Below are 12,500 nucleotides of genomic sequence, written 5' to 3' on the forward strand. Positions count from 1 at the left end.
AGAAGCCCCGCATTTTGTGAGCGCAGAGCACGAGCGGGCGAGTATCGGGAGATGAGATCAGATAGATAGAGCGGTGCAAGCCCATTTAAAATTTTGTAGGTGAGGAGTAGCACTTTAAAGTCAGAGCGGGCTTGGATAGGAAGCCAATGTAGGGCGGACAAAACTGGTGTGATGTGATCAAATTTTCTAGTTCTAGTTAGTATCCGTGCAGCCGCATTTTGCACGAGTTGAAGATTTTTGATGCTTGAATTAGGTAAGCCTGAAAAAAGTGCATTACAGTAGTCCAGACGTGATGAGACAAAAGCATGAATCAGGGTTTCAGCATCAGCCAGAGTTAAAATGGGGCGTATTTTTGCGATATTACGAAGATGGAAGAATGCAATTTTGGTGACATTTTTTATATGTGCATTAAATGAGAGGGAGGAATCAAAAATGACTCAGAGGTTTTTTATGGTGGAGCTCTGGGATACATGACAGGTATCAAAGTTGAGGGAGATGTCCTGAAACAGGCCTCTGTGGTTTGGGGGGCCAACAATTAACATCTCAGTTTTATCTGCATTAAGGAGTAGAAAGTTTTGCGACATCCATTTTTTGACGGCAAGCAAGCAGGCCTCAAGGTTTTGTAGTTGGGAGGAATCATTTGGCTTAATAGGTATATATAATTGGGTGTCATCAGCGTAAAAATGAAAGTTTATGCCAAATTTGCGTATGATATCGCCGAGGGGTAGCATGTAAATCGAAAATAGCAAAGGGCCCAGGACAGAGCCTTGTGGGACACCACATTGCACTGGGAGGGTCTCAGATGTTAAATCATTATAGACCACGCAGTGTGTTCTATCAGTTAAATAGGATTTAAACCAAGCTAGTGCGAGACCCCGAATGCCAACATGGTTCTCAAGCCGACCTAGAAGAATCGAGTGATCGATAGTGTCAAAGGCTGCACTGAGATCAAGCAATAAGAGCACAGAGGTGAGGTTTGAGTCAAGAGAGAGCAGTAAGTCATTTGTGACTTTGGTAACCGCCGTTTCGGTTTAGTGTAAGGCTCTAAAGCCAGATTGAAATGATTCATTAAGATTATTGTTTGATAAATGGTCAGTAAGTTGCGTTGCGACAATCCGTTCTAACACTTTGGATAGGAATGGGAGATTGGAGATAGGTCTGTAATTTTTCAAGATTAGAGGGTCGAGGTTCGGTTTTTTAAGTAATGGTTTAATGACGGCTGATTTAAAGGCCAGGGGCACCACGCCAGTAGACAAAGAGGTGTTGAAGATATTGAGTAGGGCAGGGCCTAGAGTTGGGAAGAGTTTTTTGATGAGAGTTGCTGGGAGAGGGTCAAACAGACAGGTTGAAGGTTTAGCCGCGCCAACCAGTTTAGAGAGGGCACTAAGTGAGACGTTTTCAAGGCAGCATAGCGTATGACTGGAATCAAAGTCAGGGGGAATGCCCGTCAAAGGTTGGGAGGGACTCTGATTGTTGAGTAAAGCAACAATTTCATCTCTAATGAGGTCAATTTTCTTGGTAAAAAATGTCATGAATTCGTTAGCCGAGAACGCATGGTTTAGGGCACTTGGTTGTTTCTGCGTAAGTTTTGCAACTGTGTCAAACAGAAACTTTGAGTTGTTTTTGTTTTCATTTATGAGCCTGGAAAAATAAGAGGTTTTGGCAAGTGAGAGTGCCTTTTTGTAGTTACGTAAACTATCATTCCAGGCGAGGCGGAATACTTCGAGTTTGGTCGAACGCCATTTATGTTCAAGTTTGCGACAAGCCTTTTTAAAGGAGCGCGTTTCCTCCGTAAACCAGGGAGTTAGTTTTTGCGGAGCACGTTTAATTTTAGGTTTAAGGGGAGCGACAATGTCGAGGGTGCTACGAAGGGCGGCATTAAGTTTGTCTGTAAAGAGATCAAGGGGGCCAGAGTAAGAGAGGAAGGGAGAGAGGGTGTCTGGTAGGCAGTTAACTAGAATTGGGACAGTTGAGGCGTTAATACGACGGCTCATGTAGGATTCTACACTGTCTGGGCGAGAAACCGTCAGATCAATTTGAAATTTGATGAGGTAGTGGTCTGAGAGAGCAGGAACATAGGGGGAGACGGTCAAATTTGACACAGTGAGACCGCGGGCTAGGACTAGGTCAAGGGTGTTCCCACCACTGTGAGTGGGTTGGTCAACGATTTGAATGAGACCGACAGAGTCAATGATGTCGGTAAAAGCCTTATTTAGGGGATCTAGAGTTTTATTGGAATGAATGTTAAAATCACCAACAATTAAAATGTTATCTGAGCGCATAACAAGCTCAGAGATGAAAGTTGAAAATTCATCTAGGAAGAGGGTGTAAGGGCCTGGGGGGCGGTATAGGACAGCCATTACAAAGGATGCAGTGGAGGTAGGAATCAGACCGCCACACTTTCTGTTGGGTAGAGAGGGATGCAACAGGAGCACCTCAAACGAGGAAAACTTACAGTTTGCGTCGGATGTAAAGTTGTGCTTAGAGTCATAAATTAGAGCAACTCCGCCTCCTTTCTTGGAGGTGCGTGCGATGTGGGAGCTACTAAAATTAGGGGGTGAGGCCTCGTTTAAGGGCAGAAAATCATTAGGTTTAAGCCATGTCTCAGTGAGGCCAAATAGGTCGAGACTATGGTCTGTTATCAGTTCATTTACCAAAAGAGCTTTGGTTGGCAGAGAGCGGATGTTGATAAGGCCAACCTTCACACTCTCTGTATACTTAGCAGCGCGGTTTTCAGCCATGTGGGTAGGTTTAATCGCAATTAAGTTGGCATGGTTTATCGCACAAGGACGAGCTGGGTAAAGCGGAGCGTAACGGGATATTCTAGTTTTGATTGGGTATACAGGTTTAGGGGTAGAGATAGAAAGAGAGGAGTGGGGAGCCTGGTGGAGGAGGGACCGAGCAAGAAAGGTATAAGGATTGGCAGGGTCCATCAGTTTAGCATGACTAGCAGGCTCGCTAAGAGCCTGCACCCTGGCATGCTTGTGGGGTGGCTGTCAGCCCGAAGCTATAATCTTGTCTATATTGCGAGATAAGAGAGAGGCGCCTTGCATGTTAGGATGCACGCCGTCCTTTCTCAGCAAGCCAGGGCGCCCCCAGAAAGAGGACCAATTATCCACGAACCCTAAGCCCTGTTCTTTACAGTATTTTTCCAGCCATCGGTGTAGAGAAGCTGTCCTACTCACGAACTCATCATCATGCCGGTTTACAGGCAGGGGGCCAGAGAAGATTACTCGATGCCGACTCATCTTTCTGGCGAGGTCAGAAAGCCTAACTATGTTGATCTTTGTGACCTCAGAGACTTTCATCCTACAGTCATTATTTCCGACGTGTATAACAATATGGTCGAATTTATCTTCAGTGGGTGTGATACGTGGGTTACCTTTTGCCTTGACTATGCTATTCGCCAGAAATCTCAGGTTGGCTAAGACTTCCTGGTCGCTCACCACACTAAGGCGTCCTGGTCGCTCACCACGCTAAGACTTCCTGGTCGCTCACCACACTAAGACGTCCTGGTCTCTCACCACACTAAGACTTCCTGGTCGCTCACCACACTAAGGTGTCCTGGTCGCTCTCCAAGCTAAGACTTCCTGGTCGCTCACCACACTAAGACGTCCTGGTCGCTCACCACACTAAGGCGTCCTGGTCGCTCACCAAGCTAAGGCGTCCTGGTCGCTCACCACACTAAGACGTCCTGGTCGCTCACCACACTAAGACGTCCTGGTCGCTCACCACACTAAGACGTCCTGGTCGCTCACCACACTAAGACGTCCTGGTCACTCACCACACTAAGACGTCCTGGTCGCTCACCACACTAAGATGTCCTGGTCTCTCACCACACTAAGGCGTCCTGGTCGCTCACCACACTAAGGCGTCCTGGTCGCTCACCACACTAAGACGTCCTGGTCTCTCACCACACTAAGACGTCCTGGTCTCTCACCACACTAAGGCGTCCTGGTCGCTCACCACACTAAGGCGTCCTGGTCGCTCACCACACTAAGGCGTCCTGGTCGCTCACCAAGCTAAGACGTCCTGGTCCCTAAACCCTAGTCTAAACTCTTGAGGAGGTGCAGGTGAGTAGTCTATGGAAAGTTATACCTTCTGGCCAGCAAATTGCACTTGAACATAGGGGTCAACCAGGTCCTTGTTCTCCCCTATGAAGGCCTTCTTCACATTGGCCATGATGTTGGTGTTCATCTTAGGAAGGCCCTCGGCCCGGTAGATCTTCACGTAGAACTTGGCCCACTGTCTCTCCAGCGGAACACCTTCAGGGAGGAGGAGGTTCCTGGAGAACACACACGGAGCTAATGTTAGAAATCCAATATAAAGTATGTTATCCAATATAATCCAACATAAATCCAATATAAAGTACACGTTATCCAATATAATCCAACATAAATCCAATATAAAGTACGTTATCCAATATAATCCAACATAAATCCAATATACTATATCCAATATGATCCAACATAAATCTCAAATACTGTATGTTTGCCTATACAACCCAACATAAATCAATATACTCGTATCCAATATAGTCCACCAGGATAGATAGATAGATAGATAGATAGATAGATAGATAGATAGATAGATAGATAGATAGATAGATAGATAGATAGATAGATAGATAGATAGATAGATAGATAGATAGATAGATAGATAGATAGATAGATAGATAGATAGATAGATAGATAGATAGATAGATTACCCTTCTATGTCATCCTCGTCCGTCTCGTTGGCTTTATGTGGAGTCTTGATGTTGTCTCCCTTCCCAACCACTGCAATGTCACATTTAATGTAGCCTTTGCAGCCCGCTGTGATGTCTTCAGGATCAGACAACATGGCCCACTTGTGGTAGAACTGGTGCTCTATGTGTCAAAAAATCAATCAATCAACCAACCAATCAACCAATCAATCAATCAATCAACCAATCAATCAATCAATCAATCAATATGATTTCATTAATTTGATCAATCAACCAATAAATTATATTCTTGATACATACTGACAGAAAGTGAATATATATATATATATAACATTTATAGTTAATAACATTTTCTACAAATGTAATTAAAAATATGAAATTACAAAACATAACATTATTTGTAAACATTAGAGTAACGTAATCTTCTGAATTTAAATCTTGTTTTCTTTCTGCATCCCTTGCCTTTCAAGGATCTACACTCATAGATACTATAAGTGGTTTCCAGAGTGAGGCTCGGCACTTCAAACAGTTATTAGATGAATGTTGGAACTGAACTTTAAATCTTACCAGGCTGGGAGTAAACTGTGCCAACATCCATCTTGAAGGTACCGACCAAAGTGCCGCTCCGCAGCAGGTTCTTAGAGTGAATCACCTGGTGGGAGAGAGTGGCAGATGGAATTACGGAGCTCCCTATTATTATTTTGGAAATTGCAATATAAAAACACAACAGTGTTTCAGGGAACACTGATATGCATTGTGTATGAACCTGAATAACTGCATTATTTAGCTGCATGAAGTGAGTACATAAAGTGAGCTTCCAAAGATAAGCTTACCAGCACTTTAAACTGCAACCTCTGCATGAAAAGTGCTATACAAATAAAGTTATTATTATTATTACCATGGGATTTTTGTTTGCATTCAGACTTTGTATTTTGTTTCTATTTAGTTTGTATTCAGACTCTGTATGATAGCATAATGCATAAATGCATGCATTTATATATATTTATATACTGTATGTATATTTACAGCATATGTATATATATATATATATATATATATATATATATATATATATATATATATATATATATATATATATATATATATATATATATATATATATATATATATATATATATATATATATATATATATATATATATCCATATCTGTCTATATATATATGTATTATCTGTATTATATCTATATCACATATCCCTTATCTACTCTAAGTTATAGTTATACTGCTGGTCAGTATATGACTTACTACTATAGTGTCTTTATACCTGTATGGCTGTACATAATAATACTATAACACTGTACATGCATTAGCACTATTACTCAGTAGTACTAATTTATATATTTTATATCCAGTTTAATCACCTGTACATTGTATATTGTTATTGCAATTTACTGTTACATTTGCACTCTGATGCCAAACTTCTTTTAAAATACATGTGAATATAATCGAATGTAATCTAGAATTAATTTGGTGCTTACCGGTAAATCACATTTGTTTCACAACTATGTGACTTGTTACATAGAAGAAGAAAAAAATCATCAAACAAGAATAAATCATTTAAACACTCCTCGCAGTATTACTTAACATACCTTGAAATAAAACAGGAAGGTACTGGAGACACGGATCATTTTTAGAAACATATTTAATAGGGTGCAAACTAATTCACTAACTTTTTTCAACACGAATGTGTCTAAACTAGTGCTGTCAATAGATTAAAAAAAAAAACTAATTAATCTCACAATTTTCTGTAATTAATCTAGATTAATCTAGATTAAAAATAGCATTTTTCTACTTAAGACCGAAGCTTGTAACAGATATTTACTTGAGTAAAATCATGGAATTAATGTAAAATCAACACAAAGAAAGTATATTTAGATTCAAAGACTATTTTAATAGCTTTCTTTGAATACAGTTTATCTCTTGTGAAATACAAATGTTCAACAAAACCATCAACATTGACTCAGCTAGACCTCTCTCTTATATCCGTGGCGCTAACATTGAAGATTTTTCACTCCATAGATTCATCTAGATTAATTTATTTTAATGCTTTAAATAATTTAAATTAATCTCCAAAGTTAAAGCATTAATTTTGACAGCCCTAGTCTAAACTCAACTTTAAAGATGATCTGTGTGCTCCTTCCTTTTTGATGACTATAATGTGAGTAGCAACGGTCCTCATCTGATCAGGTTTAGTGTGTGAACTCCCTCAAGATACCTTGAAATAAGCTTATTATCTGCACACTTTTGCCAGTGTACATCTCCGACATGCTCTACTTACCGAGAGCTTGAAGATCTTGTCAAACATGACATCCGGAGGAACATGGAAGTCAAAGACGAAATACTGCAGAGCAGAGAAATAAGGTTTGTTAGTTAGTGCATCTTGATCACAAAATCCCATATTCATATATTTGTTTCTTTCTCACAAATTCACTTCAGGAGCACAACATCACAAGGCTTCTTGTTAACCCTTTCATTACCACACTACAGAAGGTTAACCCTTTCACTACCACACTACAGAAGGCCTTTCACTACCACACTACAGAAGGTTAACCCTTTCACGACCACACTACAGAAGGTTAACCATTTCACTACCACACCACAGGTGGTTAACCCTTTCACTACCACACGACAGGAGGTTAACCCTTTCACTACCACACTACATACGGTTAACCTTCTGTAGTGTGGTAGTGAAAGGGTTAACCTTCGGTAGTATGGTTGTGAAAGGGTTAACTCTTTGCCATGTGGCAGTGAAAGGGTTAACCTTCTGTATTGTCACAGTGAAATGGGTTAACCCTTTGGCAGTGTAGTAGTGAAAGGGTTAAGTTAAAATTTTGAATAAAAGCTAAACATTCAATACAGAGATAGTGTACATTTCATAAAAGCGTAACCGGAGGCAGGTCACGATGTAGACAGATGTAGACAATTTGCGTTGAGCTCCACTATATGCTCTCCGGGAGAAAATGCTAAATTGGTCGCTGAGGGAAGAGATGCACCCAGGCTTTGATGTGAACTGCGGCCCGACTCGTGACAGCAATTTAAAAAGTCAACAGAAGAGAGGCTAAAAAGATAAGAAGAGAAAGTTTAACGCAAAGAAAGAGTACAGAGAGATCTGAGGGGAGTTATAAAAGCTATTCTAAAGTTATTTCTCACTTCAGTACTTTTTTGGCACAGTATGGCTGCCTCGGGTAGGCTACAACCCGATTCAGTCCAATTCCATTGCCTTCATTCCAAGGCTTTAGTGAGGTTGTGTTTTTAGTAACAGAGATACAAGCTGCAGGGATGTGGTGCAGTGATGGCTGGGCACGGTGAGGACACAAACACGACAAGAAGAGCGGACAATCATGCAATCCCAGACTCAATCAGACTCAGAGACGTGGGGGGAGGAAGCGAGACGTGGACCTCACTGGCTACTTCTCTGGGAAAAGAAGCAGACCTGGGACTCTACGGAATGAAGGGAGTGAGACGTGAAATTGCTTACACCAGTAAAAGTAGAAGGAGGCTTATTTTATTGAGCAAACAGATTTGCCAAGTTTGACATTTTAAACTCGGAATGTCATTCATTTACATTACATTTACATTTAGTCATTTAGCTGACGCTTTTATCCAAAGCGACTTACAAGTTCTGTACGACAAGACAGCAAGAAGGGTACAACTCTATCAGCTGAGTAACAATGTTCATCAAGTGTTGCGTGTTACAGTGTAGGTTAGTTTATTAGGACAAGTGCATGACAGTAAGGTTAGTCAGGGTTAGATTTTTTTTTTTTTTTTTTTTTTTTTTTTTTTTTATCATTTCAGATAATGGTTGAAGAAGTGAGTCTTTAGTCGACGGCGAAAGATTGGACGGGATTCGGCTGTCCTAACTGGGATGGGTAGTTCATTCCACCATTGTGGGGCAAGGACTGAGAATAGGCGGCTTCTCTTTGATGACCCTCCGGGAGCTTGGATAGGAGTAGGTCTGAGGCGGCCAGAAGATGCAGAGCGTAGGGGTCTTGAGGGTGTGTAGTTAGAGACCATTGACCGGAGGTAGGCGGGAGCGGTTCCCTTTGCTGCACGGTATGCTAGGTCGAGGGCCTTGAAGCGGATACGTGCAGCAATGGGGAGCCAGTGCAGGTCCCTAAGAAGTGGGGTGACATGGGCCGACTTCGGTAGGTTTGATATCAGGCGGGCCGCTGCGTTTTGAATGAGTTGAAGAGGCTTGGTGGCAGTGGCCGGGAGGCCAGCTAGCAGTGCGTTGCAGTAGTCGAGGCGGGAGATGACTGTTGATTGGATGAGGAGTTGGGTGGCTTCTTTTGTCAGGAAGGGGCGTATCCTTCTGACGTTGCTCAGGAGGAATCTGCAGGTTCTGGTTGTCGCTGCGATGTGAGCAGAGAAGTTCAACTGGTCGTCGAGGACAACACCAAGGTTCTTGGCGGTCGGGGACGCGGTCACAGCTGCATTCTCGACTGTGATGGAGAGGTCGGTCAGGGGGGAGGATTTGGCCGGCAGGTGGAGCAATTCTGTTTTGCTTAGGTTCAGTTTGAGGTGGTTGGTCGTCATCCAGGCGGAGATGTCGGACAGACAGGCCGAGATCCGCTCAGAGACGTGGATATCTGAGGGAGGGAAGGAGAGGAAGAGTTGAGTATCATCGGCATAACAATGATATGAGAAGCCATGAGACGTGATAATGTTACCCAGTGATTTAGTGTAGAGGGAGAAGAGAAGGGGTCCTAGGACCGAGCCCTGGGGGACACCCGTCCGGAGGGGGCGGGTGGCCGACAGAGTCCCTCTCCATGACACTTGGTAGGAGCGGTCGTTGAGCGGTCGTTGAGGTATCATTCAGCGGATCTTTGATAAAAAAGTGATTTTGTTATATTCTGGGTGCATACTGATGGCGTATTTCACCTTTCTTGACGATTTACAAACAAGGGTAAATTAGGCTAACGATTTGGCTAGTTTTGACATCAAATTGAGAAAATATTTTATTTACCATATTGAAATTGACATTCCTGCTAGTAAGCAGTTGATTGCTATCTGCACAAGTACATTTATTTTTTGACATGAATGACGTGGCATTGAGTTTTCAGCGAAGATATTAATTAATTCATTCATTCACTAATGTTCCCGTCTGTCTTTCCTCTTCCTGTATCCAGCCTCCTTGACTCAGCTACAAGAACAACCCTCTCAGACATGGAAAGGTTTGAGAACCGATATGAAGAAAGAGCAGAGAGACACGGAAGCTGTAAAACCTGGATGTGGACAGACAGAGCGAGGGCCTAGCGGGTCTGCTCTCTTCATTAGAGGCTACTGTTTGTCTTTCCAGCTGGGGCCGTCCAGACAAACACGATGGATCAATAGCAGATGAACTACCTTCATCACTTCAAAGCAGGAGGATACTACCAGAGTCTTTATGGTCCTCACCCGCAGACCAGCACCACTGGAGAACAGTACACAGGAGGATAGAACCTGCCATTGATGATATTATGATTATGTACTGAGCCTTATATTAAGGTATAGTGTGAATAGGCGTGAGGCAGGCAATGTCGTGCTAATTCTGATTCTGATAATTTTATGTATATGGTTTTTATACTATTTCCACTGGCTGGGCTAATGTAATTGAAGTTATTATTCTGAGAGAAAGCTCAGCTCACCTCAGCAAGAAATCTGGGGGGGGGGGTTAAAAGGTTTGTCACAGCGATAACACATCATATCATATATAATTGTCGGATAAGTTGTGCAACCTTGGTATAATTACAGTAAGCGAATGAGAGCGTTGCTGAAACAATCGGTAGCCTAATTCTCATAATATATTATTATATGAATTATTATATGAATTATTATATATTATTATTTCCCATGAACCCCACCGCTTCCCGTTGCAAAGGAGACATTGCCAAGGCATGGACATTGAGTTTACAATGATAAAATAATAGGGGCGACAGTGGCTCAGGAGGTAGAGCGGTCGCCTGGTAATCAGAAGGTTCCCAGTTCGATTCCGGCTCATCCTCGGGGCAGCGCGTCGAGGTGTCCTTGAGCAAGACACTTAAGCCCCTAATTGCTCCCAATGAGTAGGTTGGCACCTAGCATGGTCGCCTCCGCCATCGGTGTGTGAATGTGTGAGTGAATGGGTGAATGTGAGGCAGAAGTTGTAAATCGCTTTGGATAAAAGCACTATATAAATGCAGTCCCTTCCGTAATACCTACGTAGAAATCCTACTTGTGGGGGCTTTAAAAACACCACACCGTGTGTTATTCCAACACGTGGGTTCTAAGAGAGTAGCTCGGCACACCCACCTCATTATAATAGGGGCAGTTAGTCGACTCCTTCATGGATGTGTATTTCTTGTCGTCGCCGATCTCCACGCACACCACCGGGTCCATGTTGAGGCCAATCAGCTGCCTGGCCTCGACCACCGTGATGTTGATCTGAACGGAGAAATTAGCACAAGGGATATCATTACTATCATTACTCATTTTCATTCATTGATTGAATGAACATTTCATTACCAGATTGCAGAATGGGTACAATACAGTACGGCTCAATACACACAATTGTTATAGGGATGCAGACCAGAGAAAGACTTTCGTCTTGTTTACAATCAGGGTCCCCCATTTTCAATTCATAATGCATTGTAAGTAAGGGTGCAATTAGCACAGTGCATTCAATCCATTCTTTGTGGATCTAGCCCTAAGTGTCTTTTAACCAGTAGACAAGCGGCTGTGTTGTGAGCAGCAATGTTCATGTCTATCCACTAGGGGGCTGATCAGGGACTAATCCTCCCTCGCCGACACATAGAATTGTATAGAAGAAGAATATCTCCCTTGTGAACTATCCACTATCCAGATTTGTTGAGATCACGGCAGCTTTCTGAGTTTTAGCGTTTAGCCTATCACATCCACACTGTCACATCCACCCTGTCACATCCACACTGTCACATCCACCCTGTCACATCCACCCTGTCACATCCACACTGTCACACCCACCCTGTCACAGCCACCCTGTCACATCCACCCTGTCACATCCACCCTGTCACATCCACCCTGTCACATCCACCCTGTCACATCCACACTGTCACATCCACCCTGTCACATCCACCCTGTCACATCAACCCTGTCACATCCACCCTGTCACATCCAGCCTGTCACATCCACCCTGTCAAAAACACAAGCCACAGTGGTGAAAACCAATCTGAGTCAGTTGATCACAGGGTTGTAATTCTGGTAGTGTTATTCTGCCTGCTATTTGACTATTGGCTATTCTAACTATTTGACTATTTTGCCTGTTTTGCCTGTTTTGACTATTTTGACTATTTTGACTATTGACTGTATTTGACTAGTTCTTGAAGTGGCATCTTTACGGCAACGTTTCAACACTGAAGTGAACGTACACTTCCACATCCACAAATGTAGGCAACTAATAAACTGTGTGGATCGTCTTTTAACGCCAGAGGGTTTTCCTTCTATACCCTCCAGCCTAAAGTGAAGGAAGCACATCAGAGGAGGCTGATGTACATTTTGATTCAGGCTAAAGACTTGAGGGCCCAAGTTGTGTCTCACTGGTTTAATTATTACCCTGCTAGTGGGAGAGAGATACAGAGAGTGGACGAGAGAGAGAGAAATATAGGGAGAGAGAGAGGGAGAGATAGAGGGAGAGAGAGAGGGAGATAGGAATAAAAGACAAATGAGAAGAACAAGAAACAAATGAGAAGAGATAGAGAAGCAAGGAGAGAGAAGGAGAGATAGAGGGAGAGAGTGGACAAGAGGGAGAGAGAGGGAGAGATAGAGGGAGATATAGAG

At 42.7% G+C, this 12,500-nt stretch overlaps 1 protein-coding gene across 1 annotated transcript in view; it reads right to left on the bottom strand.

The window, feature by feature from the left end:
• Positions 1-12,500, bottom strand: part of otofa (otoferlin a) — a gene marked incomplete at its 5' end in the record, with an annotated part of 319,129 nt that overhangs the window by 66,338 nt on the left and 240,291 nt on the right. Inside the window, 5 exons of the mRNA XM_084314280.1 lie at positions 4,099-4,285; positions 4,709-4,868; positions 5,273-5,357; positions 7,006-7,068; positions 10,998-11,129. Of these exons, the coding sequence (XP_084170406.1) occupies positions 4,099-4,285; positions 4,709-4,868; positions 5,273-5,357; positions 7,006-7,068; positions 10,998-11,129 (627 nt within the window). The remainder of the gene's footprint in view (positions 1-4,098; positions 4,286-4,708; positions 4,869-5,272; positions 5,358-7,005; positions 7,069-10,997; positions 11,130-12,500) is intronic.

This window comes from Notolepis coatsorum, assembly GCF_963971535.1.
Source record: "Notolepis coatsorum genome assembly, chromosome: 5".
Lineage (NCBI taxonomy): Eukaryota > Metazoa > Chordata > Actinopteri > Aulopiformes > Paralepididae > Notolepis > Notolepis coatsorum.